At 40.0% G+C, this 19,394-nt stretch overlaps 1 protein-coding gene across 1 annotated transcript; it reads left to right on the top strand.

Annotated features, from left to right (window-relative positions):
* Window positions 1–574: 574 nt before the first annotated feature.
* OPN5 (opsin 5) lies at window positions 575–19,136 on the top strand. Its single transcript, XM_009937828.2, has 6 exons — window positions 575–719; window positions 7,233–7,352; window positions 11,125–11,295; window positions 13,841–14,175; window positions 17,209–17,453; window positions 19,073–19,136. Exons 1-6 carry the CDS (start codon window positions 581–583, stop codon window positions 19,134–19,136), a joined length of 1,074 nt encoding a protein of 357 aa, XP_009936130.1. The 5' UTR covers window positions 575–580.
* Window positions 19,137–19,394: the final 258 nt, after the last annotated feature.

Raw genomic sequence — 19,394 nt, 5'->3', positions numbered from 1 at the left:
TTGTAGAATTTGCAGAGCTACCATCTTTAGACATAGTGCCCCTCAGGATAAGAAGAAATTGCTGGGACTGTCTTACTGATATTTCCCAGTTTCTTGGGATCACAAGAACAGTGCATATAGATAAAGACGACAAGTTCAGTATGCATTAAACACATGAAGCAACAAAGCTATTCAGACACAAACAATTGCCCTGCTTCTTTTTTCTGCATTCTCGGTCTTGGGTCACTCTTACACCTAGCTGGAAGCAAGAAGCTACATAAGATATTCAGGGAAGGCACTTCAGAGGCCCTGAGTAGAATGCTGCAACACACTGGTACCTTGATGCTGCTCAGATGGATTGTTGTAATGAGCACCATATGAAAAACAACATTCTTGGATAAAGTCAGTCATGAAATAAATCATGGCAGGCTGCTTTACGCAATTTTGAATAAGATGCTGAAATGCCCTGGGAGATGGTGGAGCAGAAATGAAGACAGGAGGATGTACCTTGTGTATGAACAAAAGTATGTTTACATTTTCTGGTGACAGATGTGATCTATTGCAAACTCAGTTCTTATGTTTTTCAGATGCTGAACTGAACATGAATGTGATGGCATCAGATCACAATGCTTCCTCCCAGGAAGAATACCTCCCACACTATCTTCAGAAGGAAGACCCCTTTACATCAAAGCTTTCTAGAGAAGCTGACATTGTAGCTGGGTTCTATTTGACAGTAATTGGTAATGATTGTTTAATCTGTCTTTGAAATATGACTATGCCACTGCATCTTTGCAGGCACTCTCAAAGAAGGCAGAAGCTGCTGTTCATTAGATGTGTAATTACAGATTTCTGTATACTAGAAAGAAAAATCTAGGAGGGAGAGGAGAGAATGTGTTAGAAATACAGTGTCAATGGTGCCAGCAATTCGTGTCAGCAGACAATGCTGCTCCAGGGAGCCGAAAGTGACTAGCAGGAAACCTTCCAGCAAAAAGCATAGACTTACTCAATATTTTTCTATTGATAGGTTACTGGCTTGCAGTTCACGTGTTCCCAACAAGAAGTGGCTTTTGCCCTTATGCCATGTGGGTTTTATGGCCTGTTTTCAAAGCCTCTCTCATGTGCCTGCGCAGCAAATAGAACATCCTCAGATGCGCTGATTTGAGTCCTGCTCATCTCCTGGCATCAGCTGTGCTCTGTTACTGATTATATTGAACAGTATTTTCTGCCTAACACTCTCCCCTCCCTTTTGTTTCAGAGTCTTTTATCATGTGCAAAATGACTTTTCAAGCAGAATAAATGCAATTATTTACTGGTTAGTGCACGCAGATAATAGCTGGGACTGATTTCTGTGTTAAATGTTCATAAGCCAAGGAGCTGTCATTCACCTGGGATATACTGGTCTCCATTAAGAATAAACTGGTCTGTGCTCTTGATGATTTACCGTCTTTGCTTTGGAGATGGGAGCGAGGTTATATCTTTTAGTGTTAATATTTTTGCTCTCAAGTACTTCAGCTTCTAACTGTTGCCTCAACAATTGCACTTCTTTCTGCGGTTTATGTTTCCTTATGTTTTATGTCTTTAGTTCATGCAGTTTCTCACAGCTCAGCAGCTGTTTTCTCAGTTGTGCTACACTGGACCGGGCTCTGGGTGTCAGACAGCTGAACACCAGGCTGAATACAGGGTATATAGTGTATTCCTTGACGTTTATTTTGGTTTTGATTTATTCTCTTGTTCTATCAGCTCTGCACAAAATACCAAGATCTTTCAGTCCTACTGTCCTGTTTCTCATTCACTATTTCAATTCTCCTCTTCCTACTCCCTCTTACTGCCTTGCCCCTGACTGGCCTAGTCTGATCTTTTCTGCAGCAGAGATCTAACAAAGGCTTGAACAACTCTTCTTTCTCTTTTGTCTTCTGCTTGTGTCATTACCGAAAAAGGAATTGAGAACAGCAGAGATGGCAGGTGAAGCTGTGTCTCTGGGCTGTTCTCGCTAGTCATGCACTTCATTGTAGGTATCCTGGCTTTTTACATATATTTTTTTTTTCCTGCTGCTATGCAGACTGATATCTTCACTGAACTGTCCAAAACAAACCCTCTTGGGTCTTTTTTTGCTCAGTTAGGCAAATGTAGCTTTAATCCCAGGAAATATGTCTGAGTGGCTGAAATGAATCCTTCCAATGTACACTGTGTTGCCTTGTTTCATTGGCTGTATTTAGTGTAGATTTATCCAGCTCCAAAGAAATACTTCTGCCAGGTGTGCAACATCTTGAAAAGCATAGATATAATCAAACTAAGGCAAGGATCAGAAATCATAGATTTCCAGTGAAAACAAAAAAGCTAACCATGCAGGCACAGTCTTACATGATCAGTGTGAGGAGACTGAAAATATAGTTTAAAAAGGACTGATAATTCTTTTGATATTGGACTTACCAGTAAGATTCCCACCCTCATGCTGTTGTGGACTGGACATCTAACAGCCTGTGCTGGACTCATTGCACCCAGTGGCCCAAGACAGGAAAGTTCAAGCCATAGCTCTGCTGTATACACGCGTAACTCCAGACATCATATCTTACATTTTGCTCTGGGCATAACTTATTTTTTTCAAGTATTTGTTCTGCATTGCATTTTACTTGCTTAGTTACTTTACCCTTATGGTCATTGCACACTCCAATAACAGCTTTCATTAGAGCCAAGTATGCTTTTCACATATGCATGTAAATGCTATATTTACATCTTCCTTGGACTTGCATCTATAGCGTAAGATACCACTCGTATCCTGCACACATATTTTTAATTCCTTTTAGCAATCATTGCAATACTTTTAAGCAGTCATTGCTTAGCTGCTGGTCAGCCGTGCCCTCGGACATTTCAGCAGTGGCAACTGATTTCATGTTTTATAGACCAACAAAGCAACATCTTAGACACTGTGCATAATACAGTAATGGTATTAATTTGCCAGAGGCCAAGAGAAGTAGAGAAACCCTCCCTTTTAAAGGGGTTTGTGTGAAGAAGGAGAGTGTTATTCTTTTTACCAGTAAAGCAGATTTACACCTCAGAGCTCAGCCACTAAGAAAGGGAATTAAACAAAACTGGTGGAAGGAGCAATGTCAAGTCTTCTTCTGTGCTTGAAAATGAATGGGGTAAAGTGGTCTTCAAACACGCGTGTGCACACACACACAAAGGCTGTGCTTGGGCTAACGCTTCTCATGTGAGTTGTACCTCACGAGACTGGTTTAGCTTAGCACCCTGGAGATGCCACCATTAGCTCCTGTTGATGTGCAGGTCTGTATTTTATTACCTATTCATGTTTAGGTGGATAGCAACACTTTAATAATATCTTGGGTCTGCAAAATATGAGAAATTAGAAGGAAATTAATCTTTGTTTTTCCCAGGTAAATCTCTTGAGTTTATTTTTTTACTTTCTGCAAACAAATACAATCCTAAATTTCCTTCTCCACTAATCTCATTTCTGACAGTTTGAAGCATCCATGTTTCTGCTGGGACAAGAAGCACTGCCATGTGGAGATTTTCAGTGGTAGATAGCGGATCTTAAGGTGGTGGAGAAGGAAGTCTATCTCCGTGAAACTATTCACTGACATCAAATTCCACACAACAGGCTTGCGGAGGCTGCAAGTTTGCTTTAATTGACAACTTTATAGTTAATCACACTCCCAAGTATCCACAATAGTAAGGAAAAATTATGTGCTTGAATAGCTCTCGGACATAGTTTTGTCTTGTGGTAACTCTGCAGTATTGCAGATTTATTTTGTAAACTGGGCAAGTTTCCGCAAGCTGTGGAAAGGTGGGAAGCCAGGAGGTGGGGATTGCTACAGGGCACCTTTTGACGCTTGAGGCATGTAAGGTGCAAGTGAGTTTACAATTTATTTCAACAAGGGGAAGAAGATGCACAGTGAGTGAACAAGGTTGGGATCCTATCAGGAAACTTAGCAGAACTTTTAGGGTCAGGCTGATTGTTCAGCTGAAGTATTGCAGATTGAAAATACAAAAATAAACTTGTTTTTGTCTTTGAAGAAAACCAGGGGTCTCGACAAACCTGTGACAAATTCTCTGCAAATTTGTGGTCTTTTGTCCTAATTAGTTAATTTCATGTGCACTTTTTTAATTGTTTGGAAAAAAAAATCTTCAACCAATACACTTGGTTATAAGAATCCAATTCCTTTTACTTCGTCACTTCCCTCACTAGCTTTTGCATCACTGACTTGATTGATTTACTGTACGGCTGGGTAAGGTGACTAACTACTGAGTGGAGACCCACTGGCTGTCAGCTCCTTTGAAAGTCCGTGGCAAGTACTATTGATTTGCAAACCCTTGTTGCACACTTCCTCAGTGTGTTATGAAACAGCTTAATTGAAAACAAAATCCTAAACTATATATTTTTTTTTTTCTCATGGTTTAGCACTGTTGTCTGATAGGAGAAAAGGAGTCTTATTTGTTCAGATTTCCTCTTTTACACACTTTCACCTTGCACTGCAGGTTGTGTATCTGAGCCTGGCTCTTTCTCTGTAGGTGTCACTTTTTGAGTTATCACATCCTTGGCTCTTTGTGTGTGTATATGTGATAGTGTTATGGTGCCATGGGCAGTTGTGTCCTGAACTGTTTGCTTCTGCAAAACAGCCTTTATTTTATGTCTGAAGAGTCTTTACTCCCCTGTTTCCAACCTGGGGGTCTGCCCAGGCAAGTAGCCTGTCAGCACCTACTAGAGTTAGGAGCCTGCACCAGCAAGGACTTCAGCCAGCTATTAGGAAAGTCTTTCTAATAGTAGAAAAAATGAAACATTAGATGGGTTAGGGAGATTATAAAGTTTCTATCATCAAGGAGTTAAAAAAGAATTCAGATAAACAATTGTCAAATGCAGGTATAGACAAAAAGCAACTTAAATTATCACTGGACCCCTTCCAGCTGTAGGATTAGGATGTCAGTGGGCTGGGGCTCTGAAAAATTGCTATTAATAAAGAGCAGTTGCTTCAGAACTTGTCTGATGAAGACTTCTCTCTGGACAACATCAGAAAATGTCAGATGCTTTCAGAAGGTATTTCAAAATGGATGCTGGCACCATAGATATCCTAAATATCACTAGAAAGAAAATTGCATTAAAAGAGAAAAAGATTAAATTACATGAAAAATACTCAGCAACATTGAGATTCATTCACTTAGCAGTGAGGAAGAAAATAGTTCAAGTGAATAGGGGGGTTGGACTAGATGACCCACAGAGGTCCCTTCCAGCGCCTCACATTCTGTGATTCTATGTGATTCTGTGAATAGCTGTATCTACTTACAATTCAGATTAAATTCTCAGAGTTATGAGAATAGGCTGTTTTTTAAACTTCATTCACCAAATAAGCCAAATTTGCTGAGAAAACCTAAGATTAAAAGATAAGCCAGATTCTGTCCTGTTTATTTTTAAAAATAATATAGAAAGCAATACTGTCAGCATAAAAATAAGAAGCGTTTCCAATTAGATGAGTGTTGCATTTATTACTGAAAAATTCAAAATCAAAGTATTTTTCTCCTGAGTTTGGTAATCTTTTAGTTCCAAAGTTACTCATATTTCTTGAGAAATAATCAGGTTTTAGCCTCTGGGAATCGTTTTTCTGTCAGCCTCAAGGATGTCCCCCAGTTGGGTCTGTGAGGATGTGTCACCCTTGCAAGGGGATCGTTCCGTTGATGGGTCAGAGGAAATACCCATTTAATTCCTGAGTTGTAATTTCTGAGGTCTGGTCTCCCAACAGACTCTGAAAAAAATTATGTGGTGTTGAAAGGTATAATATTTGGAGAGGGTAGTGTTGCTGGGCAAATGGGGAGCTGCTGGGGTCTTTTTGAAACATTGAATGTGGTTGAGTTTGTACCACCAGAGCAGGAAAGCACCATGAAGGAGTGACTTTGCTGTCTCATTGGCAGAGGCAAGCTGGGTTATTTACAAATTTTTTATGGCAGTGTGAAGGGTTGGCCTCGGCCAGCAGCCACGCACCCAGACAGCCACTTGCTTACAGCCCCCACTGTGAGATGGGGAGAGAACTGAAAGAACAAATTCAATGGAGATAAAGACAGGGAGATGATGCATCAGTCACTGTTGTGGGTAAAACAGACTCATCGTAGGGAATTTAACTTACTAGGAAACATTTTATTACTGAATTGGGTAGAGAGAAACAAAGACGGCAAACATAAAATACGGAAAACACCTTTCCTCCCCCTTTCCCAACCTGAACTTCACTCCAACATCTTCTCCCTCATTGCCTTTGTAGGTCCCTTTTGTGAGGCAACAGTGGAGCAGAAGTTTGGGCTCTCTGCTGCTCTTTGCTCTTCACTCTTCTGTGCCTGCCTCCTTCTTACTTGTCTTCTCAGCTCTGGTGTGAGACCTCCAGGGGCCATGGTCCTGTTGAGGTGTTCAGCTTCAGGGGTGACTCTTGATTCCTGAAAGGGGTGTTGGGTGCTGCCCTGCATTTCCACTGCAAAATCCTCACTCTGGGCTCAAACTCTTTCAACACGAGTTAGTGAAGAAACTGTTGTCTTTTAAGGGATCTGTAAACCCTGCAGTTTTTGGTATCTGTGTGCTGATCCATGGCTGATTAACTACCTGCAGGGTTGGTCCCTGTGGATCCTTAGGTGGCGATACAGCAAAAAAAGATGCCAGCCAATATGAACAGGATCCCTCCTCATGCACTGAATTCCAGTAGCAAGTTAAAATCAGACATATGACATCATTTTTCTTTCTTACCATAGAAAGAAATTTTTATTGTAAAATTTAAGATGCAGTATTAGTTTCTTAATTTACATCATTTTAGAAATTTATCCCTCAGTGCTGCTTATAGTATTTAATAAAATTAAGGTTGGACAGAGATTGGGATCCTTGTGATTGCAGACAACTGAAATTCATTCTTGTGTTTGTATAAATGTTTGTGAGACAAACAGGGTTTATGAGAACAGAGGAGTTCTGGGATTTCTGTTATGTGCATTCGGTCACTAGTTGCGCAGGCTCAGGTGGTGAAGGCAATGCCCTGCTGCAGAGTGGAAAATAGCCTTTGTTGTGGGAGGGAGATATCTGCAGTAGGTATCTCTATGAGCTGCATAATGAAGATGAGATAACCATGTTTCAGAGTAAAATGTCTAGCCTTGGGACCACAAGTTCAAAGTGAAAATGCAAAAGAATTTCACAAGGAAGGTGAGCTATTTCTGGTTTTGAGAAGAATTCTAATTTGATTGCTTTTCTTTTTTTATTCTTTTTATTTTTATAGGGATTCTTTCAACTCTGGGAAATGGGTATGTTATTTTTATGTCCTCAAAGCGAAAAAAGAAGTTGAGACCTGCTGAGATAATGACAGTTAATTTAGCAGTGTGTGATCTGGGCATTTCAGGTAATTTCCTGTCTTATTTTCATTCATTTTTACTATCCCATCGTTCTTTCTGGCAGCAGCAAGAGATGCTCCTCTGGAAGCCATGGGGAGCCCAAAAAGCCTTTTGCTAGTGATATTTCTGCTCTATTTTTTGCACAAAAATAAGAGAGAAGGATAAAAAAAAATCATGAACAGCTTGGTGGGGAGAAATGAAAAGTATATAGAGAAAAATGGTGTTGGATTTATCAAACAAGAAAAACTCCTGTTCACCCCAACACCCAGGCCTTCAAAGGCGACTCCCTTGTGCATCCTGACACAACAAGAACAAAATAGCTCAGTGCTACGGTTGAAGAAAATTGTATTTTCTTGCTGTAGGGTGCAACAGGAGGGATCCAGGTGCCTCAAAAATACACATTTATCCAAATATGACTGGGGAGGGACATGAGGGGAAAGAATTGAAAAATGTCAGTGGCCATCAGCCTACCAAAGATAATAATCTTCTCTCTAGTGACCCTCCTTTTTTATGTCTGGGTGAAGAATTTGTGTCAATCTATAAAGTAAGAGCAACGTCAGCCAGCTGGAGGGATGTTTATTTCAGCCCCACAGCCTGGATGCCCTGGCATGAGAGAAGGGAGTTTTGGAAAGGTTTACACAAAGTTGCAGAGTCAAAAGCCTTTGGAGATCATTCCTTTGGCTTTTGATGTGAATCCCATTACGCTGCTTATGGCTAGATACAAATGCAGTGGGATGACTGGACATCCTTTAGAAAAGGATATTTTGGATGGAAGACAATCCAATTGGTATAAAGGCCTGATGTGACTCAGCTGACCATGGGATCTCCCGAGTGCAATATAAATGATGGTATGTTCCCATGCTCCCAAAGTCATCTGTCCCCTACGTGTTACACACAGCAGGACCCCTTCCCCCAGCTCCAGTGCACCCTTTTCCTGCCTTCATCTCTGCCAAACGCTTTTCCCTTCATCCAAATGCCTAAAATAGCACTGAACAACATGAGATTACGGGCTCCCAACCTCCCAAAACTGAAGCTCGTTGTGCTTTCACTGCACACAGCCAAGGAGCTGTTCATCCCCTCAACTTCCAGTAATTTTGATGCCTCCTGTGATCAGTGAACATGGTTTTCTGAAGGAGATACTTACGAGTTCAGCAGAAGAAAGGTGTTAGTGTAAATATCTCTGCTTTGCTACCACACAAACAATTCCCAGTGATTTCTTTTCATATCTGCCATGGAGACACTATTTCCATCTTGCAGCTCTTAGAAGTGGTGAAGAAAAAAAAAAAGAAAGAGCAGTTTTTGCCTCTTCTGTGAAGCTTCCATCTCCTTTGTTTCCTAAGAGTCTGTCTTGTTTTATAAGGCTCGTATCTGACCCCAGTGAGAGTCACTCCAGTGGGATGGAATGTTTCAGGAGAATTTCCGCAGTTATAGATTTGGAATGTAAAGAGATAGCTCCTAACCGTGCAAGTTGTGTGTCCAACCAGAGAAATCACAGATTATTTGGAGCCCTCTTAGCATAAGGGCTGTTATGTTTTTCTGTTATATCACCAACATATCGCTTGGTCACCTTGTCTTCCACGGGGATCTCAGTCCGTCAGTGTGTTGAAGTTTTGTAATTAAAAATAACTGTGGCTGGCACAGCCAGGCGTGTTTTTTTCCTCCCTTCTCTTTCCTTTCTTTTTTTTTTTTTCTTTTTTTTGTTAATGGAAGACGTTGACTCGAGAAATGTGATGCGCTCTTTCTGCTGGACCAACAGGTGTGAAGATGGGACATTTTCCAAAATCTTCATATTTCACGCCCTTGCCTTGGCCCCTTGTTCAAGAAACAGGTTTTGCAAAGACTTTCTGCAGATTTTCCACAGGGTGGCACCAGCCACTTGTTCAAAACCTCATCAGGCTCATTTTACACTGATGCCATGCTCCGAGTCCTGTGCCACTGAAACAGGATTTGATTTTGTGCAAATAACTGTGTTGGCCTTTAGAGCTGGCAATGATTTACACGAGTAAAGTTGCTGACTCAGCATATATCCCAGAACTTGCCATATATATTATTTTTCTTGAAACCTTAATCACTAGGGTCAGCTTTTGCTTGAAAAATTAAAGTACATTTACTCTGCTCAGAGAAAAGCACATAATACATTGACCCGAGCACAAGCTTCAGGCTCATGCAGAATTTTCCTTACAGGTTTAGGATAAAGGAAAAGAATCCCAAAATTATTGGAATTTGTCATTATTATTATTTATTATTATTATTGTTTCTTTAAAAATAAGAAGGGTTTTCAGTCATGATGGTTTTGGCATAGAAAACAGAGCAAAGGCCATTTTCTGAAAAATTTTGTTTTGGTAGAAATGTTTTAATTTTCTGTTAAGAATGAAACCAGAATGTTTATCTTCACATCAGTTTGATCTGAAATGGGATATTTTGGGGAACAATCCAAAATGTTTTTCTACAGATAATTTCAACAAACTGGAGACTTTTGTCTTGACTTCTATGAATAGCTTACCTTGTGGGAATTCGTTTGCAAGACCATTTTTGCCTTCTTTATAAACCAGTTCACCGAGCTGCCATGAAAACCTGACCAGGGCAGCTGAGCTGCTTTCACCTCCCTGAGGTGTGCTGGCAAGTCCTGTGCAGAAATACAGTCACAGTACAGTTGAATATTTAAAGTTGTTTGAATGTTGCAGTTGAACTGTTCAGCCGTTGGAGCATTTCAGGTCAGTCTGGTAAGAAGAAAGTAAGGGTTTGGAAAACATATTGATGTTCCTAGAATGTAAATTTGTGAATTTTCTGTTCCATTAAAGTTGATTTTTTTGTTTGTCCAGTTTGAGACAAAAAAAAAATAAATCAAGAAGTTTAGATTTCCAACTAGAAAATTACAGTTTACAAACATTCTAATTTTTGTTATTTTTACAAAGAGTATGAATAATGTTGGTCTGTTTTAAGGTGAGTGGAGCGACATATGACCTAACCACTTCTTCCATAATGTACCACCCACTTTTACAAATGGAGAAATGAGCTGAGGTGACAGTAGGGCAGATTCTCCAAAATAGTCAGGTCTTTCTTACCCTTCTGTTTGGGGATGCTTAAAACTATGTAATGTCTGTGGGCAGGTGCCTTGCTGAGAGTTACCAAGGAAGTGTGGTATGGACAGGAGCTGAAACCACTTCTGCAGCTCAAGTCCGTGCTGTGACCATGGCACCATCGTCCTTTCTAACCTAACACTGTACCACAGTTTGCATCCTACAGTTGGGCTTTGGTAGGTTTGCAGAAGTTGTCTTTGAAGCACATTTCTTTATCCTGTGTTTGAAGACACTTGATTATAAGGATGTCGCCTAACTAGATCTGTGCCTTTTTCAAGCCCAGACTCACCCATCACCCATACTGCTTACATGCTGGCATATGTTTGTATGTGGACTTCATTCATTATCTGAAGTTTCCATAATGGGAAGAGCTTGCACTTGCTCAGTACCAGAGTATGGGTTTACTTCTGGTTCATGTGGTCTGCAGTAAAGTACTTGTTTCCAGCCTTGCTGCAGACTTAGCTCATCCTACCATGGGTAGCTGCTATGGAATCTAGCTACGTCTGTCAGGCCAAGTCTTGTGGATGGAGAGAACACAAGTCATCACATCTGTTGTGCCTGAAGCCCTCTCCTCACTTCCTGTAGCATCTTTACTGGTATTAGCTTTGGGCAAAAGGGAGGGTTTGCTTTTCTCAAAAATGATGGTTTTATCAGTGATGGACTTTTATCAGTCAACTGACGTTCTTCTCTCCTTTTGAAGTTGTAGGAAAACCATTTAGTATCATTTCCTTCTTTTCTCACCGCTGGATGTTTGGATGGATGGGCTGCCGCTGGTATGGATGGGCTGGTTTCTTCTTTGGCTGTGGAAGCCTTATTACCATGACAGCTGTCAGCTTGGACAGATACCTGAAAATCTGTCACTTGTCTTATGGTAAGAAAGAAAACTATATTAAGTGACTATAGAAAAACTATATAAAGTGATATAGTTTTCTAGACTGAAATCATACTCAAACTCTTTAGAATGTTTTTGTTAAATATAAAGAGAAATACACAGGTAAGAGGAACATATTTGTACAACCCAAGTAATCCCAGCTAAGTTTGTGTTGCTGGACATAACACCTTTGCTCTTTCCTCTCTGCTACCTGCTTCACCCATGAGTTTTAGTGATCACTCATAGATAAATCACTTGGTGTTTATCAAGGACAATTAACATTAGCAGATTCAAGTATTGCACATCTTGCAAGGTCTTACAGCTCCTCACACAGAAGTATTCCTTATTAGTTGCCTAAATTCCTTTAAGATACGTGGCAAGCTATTTAAAATATCTAGATGATTTGGATGTGCAATAGGTTTTAATAAATGTGACAGCCTCTCTCTAATATGAAGATAGAACCTGAGAGAATGAAATGAAATTAGCATTGAATGGTATTATCACCATATCCATCAATATTTCATCTCTCTTGGATATGAAGTATTATATGCTTCATTCTTTCCAGTTAAAAGTTGTTGGCACAGTTTAGAAAAGATGTTTTTCTTGCATTGGAAGGGACTAACTCCCCAACAAAATACTGGGATTACATAAGGTGACTTTACCTGTAAAGAAACACCTTGCCCATGTGGCTTGAGGGACATACAACTGATCTCTGAACTTTATTGATATGAAGTGACAAGAAATGTTTGCAGCTTGGAATTCTAAGCAAGCTGGTCTGTCCAATAGCTGAGTGTGCTGTCAATTAAAAGCTGTGGTATCACACTAAGATCTGCTGTCATAGATCCTGGCATGTCCATCCAGTTTCCTGAAATGTGAGTGCAGGGGAGGTCTCCTTAGCTGAGTTTTAAGTATCCCATTCACAATAAGCAGAATTTCAGTTCTTTCTATAAAGGTCTTATAAAAATAATTCAGTGGCAACCCAAAACGTAGACAATTTTTCACAGACTTGGTGAGCTGAAGTAAATATTTAATGGCCAGCTGCATTTATGCTGTGAGCTCTGGTATTTAGGATGACATCTTGGTTCAAGAAAGACAGAACTCTTCAAAACCTTTTTTCTCAAGGGCTATCTGATCATGCTTCTCCATATAAAATGCTGAAGAGCAGTAAACCTATTTAGCACGTTCAGCCTAGGTGGTTAACTTAGCCATTTTCTGTATAAGGCCTAAATCAGTCATCAGGAACCTGGAGCACCTGACTTTATACCTAGACTTTCATTTTGCTCCAAAAGCAGGAGCTGGTTTTTTTGGTTTTTGGGTTTTTCAGGTCTTTTTTTTTGGTTACAAGTTGCTATGGTTTGATAATAGCTGTGAAAATAATGCCACTCTTTTAGTACTCACACTATTGTTGCTTTGTTTTTCCACACCTGAACACAACAAACCACCTTCCTGTCTCTCAGCCTTTGTTCTCAAATACATCATTCGTCAGTCTGTGTTCATATTCCTTCCAGTGATCTGGAAACATAAAATCGGCTGGGGAAGGGGCACTGGTCACATCTAAATTACAGTTGTTTCTTTGTTTTATTTTTTTTTTTTTTATTTAAGTCATTCTGAAACCCTGAAGAAAGCTCCTCAATGTCAATGGATGGGAAGTGAAAACAGATTAGAGCTTCCAAGGTGGAAGGAGCTGTTATAATATCATAGTTTTAATTTGTTCATCCTATATGAATCCAACATGTTGAACATAGGAGATGATGCAAAGCTTGTAAACTGAAATTTTTCTAGCTGAATTAGGGTTGTGAGCAAGATGAGCAGAGAGACAATATTCCATTGGACAAGAACACATGAAAACATCTATTATAAATACTTCTGACCATACGCACATGATGATTTACTGTACTGGAAAAGAATGACAAGGTAAAAATAAATCTTGTGTATGTTATTTCCTCTGTAAAGCCTTGTCTTTCAGTCACTTGGGTGACTTGGATTAATATTGAAAAGTATCTTGGGGTCAAACTTTAGCCAGTTAATATATGACAAGAGGAATAGGAAATAACATAAGTTATACGATACCTTGCAGCTAGTGAGCCTTCATACTGAGCAATGGAAAGGTGGATTAAACACTCAGACCTTCATATGGCTTGAAACTCCATCTCCTCTGACCACACATCGTGAATAGACTTTTACAGACCGCAAAGCAATTTTCAAAATTACTAGACATACTCCCACAATCGTTACTGAGATAGCTGTTTGGATTGCTTTTGAATGGACTCTTCTAGGTTGTAAATCATCACAGCTAAAAGTAGAGATCTGAAATAACATCTGGTGGAGCCCTTCTTATGAGAGTGTATTTCTCTTCATGTGGTACAACGTGAGCTGGAGTGGCTAGCTCAGAGGTCAGTATCGATACCTGGAAGGAGGCAAGATGAACCCTACAGCAGCTGCTGTCAAACAGCCAAGCAAACTCCTACTGCGTGTGTAGAACGACATATTCAATTGTGCCAAATACATATGGATCTGAAGTTGTAACTCTTGAATTATCTTCCAGGTACCTGGCTTAAGAGACATCATGCATTTATCTGTCTGGCGATAATCTGGGCCTACGCTATGTTCTGGGCTACGGTGCCTTTTGCTGGTGTTGGGAGCTATGCCCCTGAGCCGTTCGGGACCTCCTGCACTCTGGACTGGTGGCTGGCACAGGCTTCAGTGGCTGGACAGGCTTTTATTCTGAGTATTCTTTTCTTTTGCCTCCTGTTCCCAACTGCAGTGATTGTGTTTTCCTATGTCAAAATAATTTTGAAAGTCAAATCATCCACCAAAGAGGTTGCTCACTATGATACGAGGATTCAGAACAGCCACATACTCGAAATGAAGCTGACCAAGGTAGGTAGGAAGATCTAACTCCTTTCGCTTTTTTTGGATTGTAAAAGCAGGCTTGGAGAACTTCACCCATGTGCTCTCCTATGCTGAGTGATAGTACAGTGCTCTGAAGGTGGTTCTTTTAGCGTTCTCCTCTGTCACTGTCAAGATGGGAAAAGACAGGAGTTGAAATATCATTTGTGATGAGGATACTGATGTCCCTGAGATTGCGAAGCAGTCTTAAGCTCTGCCACAACCTTCCTGTGTAACTTTACACAAGTCACATCACCTCCCCGTGGCCCTGTTCCCCATCACATCATCTCCCTGTGGCCCTGCTCCCCATCAGAAAACTCCCATTGCTCTTAGAAGAAGGCGCGAAGAGAAATTTTAAGGCATTTGAGGTGCCCAGGAATTATAACAGAAAAACAGAGAAAAAACAGATTATTGTAACATGGAAATAAAACTTTCAGACAGCTAATGTTCCTCTGTTAATGAAGATTTAAACCAAAGTCACTCCTGTGACATTGCAATTGTTTTTATGCAAATAATTTATCATTTATGTTCAGCCATGAGCTGCTGATAAAAATGCACTCAAGCGATAAAATTAATTTTCCATCTCAGACCATATTCTATTTTCCCTTTCTGATTGAATCTATTTTCTGTTTGGCAGTGGTGACAGCCATGATCCTTTCTGATACTGGTTACTGTGCCAGGAAATACCTCAAAACAAAAACTTGTACTGAACAAAACCAGATTCCTTAACTATAAAAGATTCACCAGCCTCTCTAAGCGATGCCAAGAGGGAGACAAGCATCATCCTTTCCATGGCTGATCGAATTTCATTACATTTTTGGGGAGTTGAACAGAAAGTTATATAATATACTGCAGTAAGTGACAGTATGTCTAAATATATCAGAGGATCTAATCCAGCTACCTGTATGGTCAGTGCTGCCCATACAGCAGGTAAAACCGTACTTGTCATTAAAAAGAGTTGCTTCGGTACAGTACTGGTTTGCGGTTATTCAGGACCTTTCCTTTGGAGAACAATGAAAGCTTTTGATTTGAAGTTACAGGGGTTTTTTTGCCATATTGGACGGATCATGTAACACTGTGATCTGAGTTGAAACACTAGTAGTTGTCCCTTCTGTCTCAGATCTACAGTGGAGAACATAATGTTGGGATATATATAAATATGGAAAATGAGTTTACATCATAACCTATTTAACTTCACAGCTCAATTTATAACAGAGAGTCTCTTTCTTCAGTGGCAGATAACAAAAAAATCATAAAAGAATGAAGTTTCCCTGAAAGTAATATTACCATCAAGTCGTGGAAGAAAAAGGCTCCAGAAAAGGTTATAAATTATCCAGAAAACTTGTGCTTTCTGATGACTTTTTGTTGTAATCCTGCCAATTTCCTTATTTCAAATGAGCACACACTTACTGCTATCAATTTGGGTGCAGAATAATTGTCTGTCAATTGCACCAGTAGAATGGCACATGTTCTTCAATATGTACTATTGCATCATGTTATTTGAAACTGTATTGGGCTGTGACTGAGCACAGACGGGCTACTTCACTTAAAGTATAAAAATCACAATTTTTGGCCCCAGACAGTTTTTCTTTAATGTTTATACTAAATGCTCCTATGGTTATATTTCCTCATGTCCTTCCCTCATTTACCAGGATTGCAACATAAATGTCTGGTAGAAATTTGCTTTTTAAAGCATCTATAGATGCTAATGGAGTACAAAATCCATGCTATGGGTTAGGAGAAAGAAAACTAGACATCGTACTAATGTTCTCACTCTCAGTTAAATTACCAGTAGTTTCAGTTCAATCTTACCCAGGTAAATGCAGTCATTTTTTACCGGCTAGAGTGGGTATACCCAGACACTTGACAGCTCGTGCCTTATTGAATGACTTTATGCTCACTTTTTCCATATTTGTCTCGAAAGCAATTCAGACGGTTGCCATTTTTCCTGTGGAAGATAAGCCATAAACCTTCTCTGGGATACAGGCAGAAGACAGACCTAGTTTATCAAAACTCTTATCCTTCCTCGTTTTACCAGTGGCCATCCTCGTGCCAGGTTATTGGTCCTACTGGGTTTTGACACCTTCTCTGTGGAACATCAGCACAGCCTACAAGAGAGGAAGAAGCCCTGCATTAGATGAGGGGGTTGCTATCTCTTTTGCTAATTTCCTTTCCTTTAGCCTCAGTGGCTGGTACTGAGTGATAAAGAAGATGGAGCTATAGTAGATATAGACAGGAATATACCCTCCTAAACACACTCACCTACAGAGAGACTCAGGGTCCCCCACTTCCACACACCATCAGGACCTAATTCAGTCTGGGAAATATCTTCCAAAACTTTGATTTTAATGAACTTTGGAATCTGATTTCAAAAGACCCAGAATCTGGAAGACTTGCTTTTAATATTCTTTTGGATTTTATTTTCCCAGTGCATGCTTGTTTCACTCTGAAATGAAAAAGAGACTCAGTTTCTTTTTGACAATCTGAGGAATGTTTTGCTGGAAGAGACTGTAGAAGTAAGAGACTCCTGAAATAAGCAAGGAAAAGAAGAAAAAACAAGGAGAAACCTCGTGGGAAATGTTTCCAGTTTAACCTGCGTTCATTTCAAAGATCTTGCTAACATTTTAAAAACTTTCGCAGCTCTATGTTATATATTACCTTAAAAAAGAGAGTCTGCATATTTTGAAAGGACTTTTCTCCTTAAATAATTTAAATTTAATGTAAAATAATAATTATTTTCTCAGATGTCATTTAGTTTCCTCATTTGTAGCCAGACCTTACAGCATTTTTAAAGGTCTACGATAGCAGATACACTAACTGCTCTGTGTCAGGTGAAAGAAAAACAGGCATAAAGAGAAGAGAAACACATGACAGCTTTTGTTCAGGTTGTAAATTTATCTGAAGTGAGTTACCATTTTGCTTTCCCATTCTGAGGCACGTTCCCTTGCATTCTGCCTAGCTCTCTGCTGTGTCGTCTGTCTACCTCTGCTAGATTAACTTCTTTCTCTCTTTTCCTCTCACAAGGTGGCAATGTTGATCTGTGCAGGGTTCCTCATTGCCTGGATCCCTTACGCTGTGGTCTCGGTGTGGTCTGCCTTTGGACAGCCGGATTCAGTTCCCGTTCAGTTTTCAGTGGTACCAACGTTGCTTGCAAAGTCAGCAGCCATGTACAACCCAATCATTTACCAGGTCATTGATTGTAAGTTTGCCTGTTGCCGGTTGGGTGGATTGAAGACACTGCAGAAGAAGAGCTCTTTGAAGAAATCAAGGTAATTTCTTCTTTGGGAAGCAGGACATCTTTAAGTTCACAACGTTCCAAAAATGTACCAAAATAAGATCTGCCGAGAGTCACAGGTCTTCAAATCTTTTTTTTTTTTTTTTTTTTTGTCCACGACCTATGAGGGTATTGCTTGCCATGGAAATTTGTAAAGGGTTTCTAGGTGTAAAAAGAGAAGCATAGGGACAGTTCTTACTTTTAGATCTAGCTGACACTCCACTCCAGTTGGAAAAAAGCCCCATTGGTTTTAGTGGTTTTTGGATCAGTCCTGTCCTCCTGTTCTTTTTCTTTCATGTCATCATATGGGTGACCTCCAGAGGGTGTTGGTGACCTCCATTTCTAGTGAATTAAATGGGAGAGAATGGTGTTAATTCCTTATATAATTTACCTGTTAATACCATGCCTTTCAGCCACACAATTAGCAGAGAGAGACAATAGTTCCTTAATCACCCTGTAAGTACCTTTCAGACCAAAAAAACCAAACTAAACAAATCAAAGTGTAGTAAGGTGTCATGAAAAGGCCTCTTTTCTATTTACAACTTCCTGAAAAAATCTGTGCTGATCATCAGTGGAGTTGCTGGAAACACTAGCTGTGCACTTGGAAGAAACATGCTTCTAGTTCTGTCTTCTGCCAGACAAATATCTTACTTCTGTGACTGAACAACAATGAGGTAGTGATGGATGTTAATCTGACAGTGTAGACTTGATAAGAAGTCCACAAATGCCCTTCCAAATATAAATGACTGTGAATGCACAGAATTCTAGTAGAATAATTTGCTTCAAAATCCTACAACGTATGTGCCTCAGTATGTAGTTATTAGAGGCACAAAGGCCCATTTCATCATTCACACTATTCCCTTACCAGTTCCAGCACTTTTTTGATGTATTGTGCAGAGAGTGAGTCAATATTGCGAGATTTGAAGGCTTCTCTTAGCAGATCATTTTAGATTCTTACACTCAGGTTTCTCTCATCTTCAGAACACAGAATCACAGAATCACAGAATAGTAGGGTTTGGAAGGGACCACTGTGGGTCATCTAGTCCAACCCTCCTGCTGAAGCAGGGTCACCTACAGCAGGCTGCACAGGACCTTGTCTAGGCAGGTCTTGAATATCTCCAGAGAAGGAGACTCCACAACCTCCCTGGGCAGCCTGTTCCAGTGCTCCGTCACCCTCAGAGGGAAGAAGTTCTTCCTCATGTTCAGATGGAACTTCCTGTGCCTCAGTTTGTGCCCATTGCCCCTTGTCCTGTTACTGGGCACCACTGAAAAGATACTGAAAAGATACTGAAAAGAACATACTCAGTTTACATATATTGTGAGTGCTTGAGGTCCTAAATTCATAGTTTACCAAAGACCCTTCTGTGGTTTTAGGCAAATGGGACACAAATCCAAAGTAACCTGCAGTGAATCCTTGGACACTGGATTTGTGTTTAGCCTCCATGCTATTGTTCTGAAGGAGGTGTTATCTAATTCCTCACACTGAATGCAAGTTGTTTTTCCTAGGCCTGTACAGTGAACAAAATGTTCTGGAAAAATCACTTCCCAGAATTAGGAACTTAATAGTTAGTTTGTTTCCAGCAATGTGATGGTTATGCTTTCTCCTTCCCATAGGATGTATACCATATCTGCACACAGAGGCTCGATGACAATGAATGAAACCCAACTGGAAGTATGAAGGTTTATTTCACACAGAGCAAAAGAAAACCTGATGACAAACAATCATGTTGTCTCAAGTTCCTCTTTCTGTAAATAAATTAAAACATGATGACAGTTTTATTTTGCTCCCTAGTCCTATGTACAACGTAGTTCTTTCCATCCTGACTAAAACACTATGATTAGAAGTGGGTAAATATTCTAAGTACTCAAAGGACTCAGAGGAAGAAGAAACAGAGAAGATTAATTTGTATGAAAAATATATATTCACTTCAGAGCC

The sequence above is a fragment of the Opisthocomus hoazin genome, chromosome 2 (genome assembly GCF_030867145.1).
Source record: "Opisthocomus hoazin isolate bOpiHoa1 chromosome 2, bOpiHoa1.hap1, whole genome shotgun sequence".
NCBI lineage: Eukaryota > Metazoa > Chordata > Aves > Opisthocomiformes > Opisthocomidae > Opisthocomus > Opisthocomus hoazin.
This window is presented reverse-complemented; position numbering and strand designations above follow the sequence as displayed.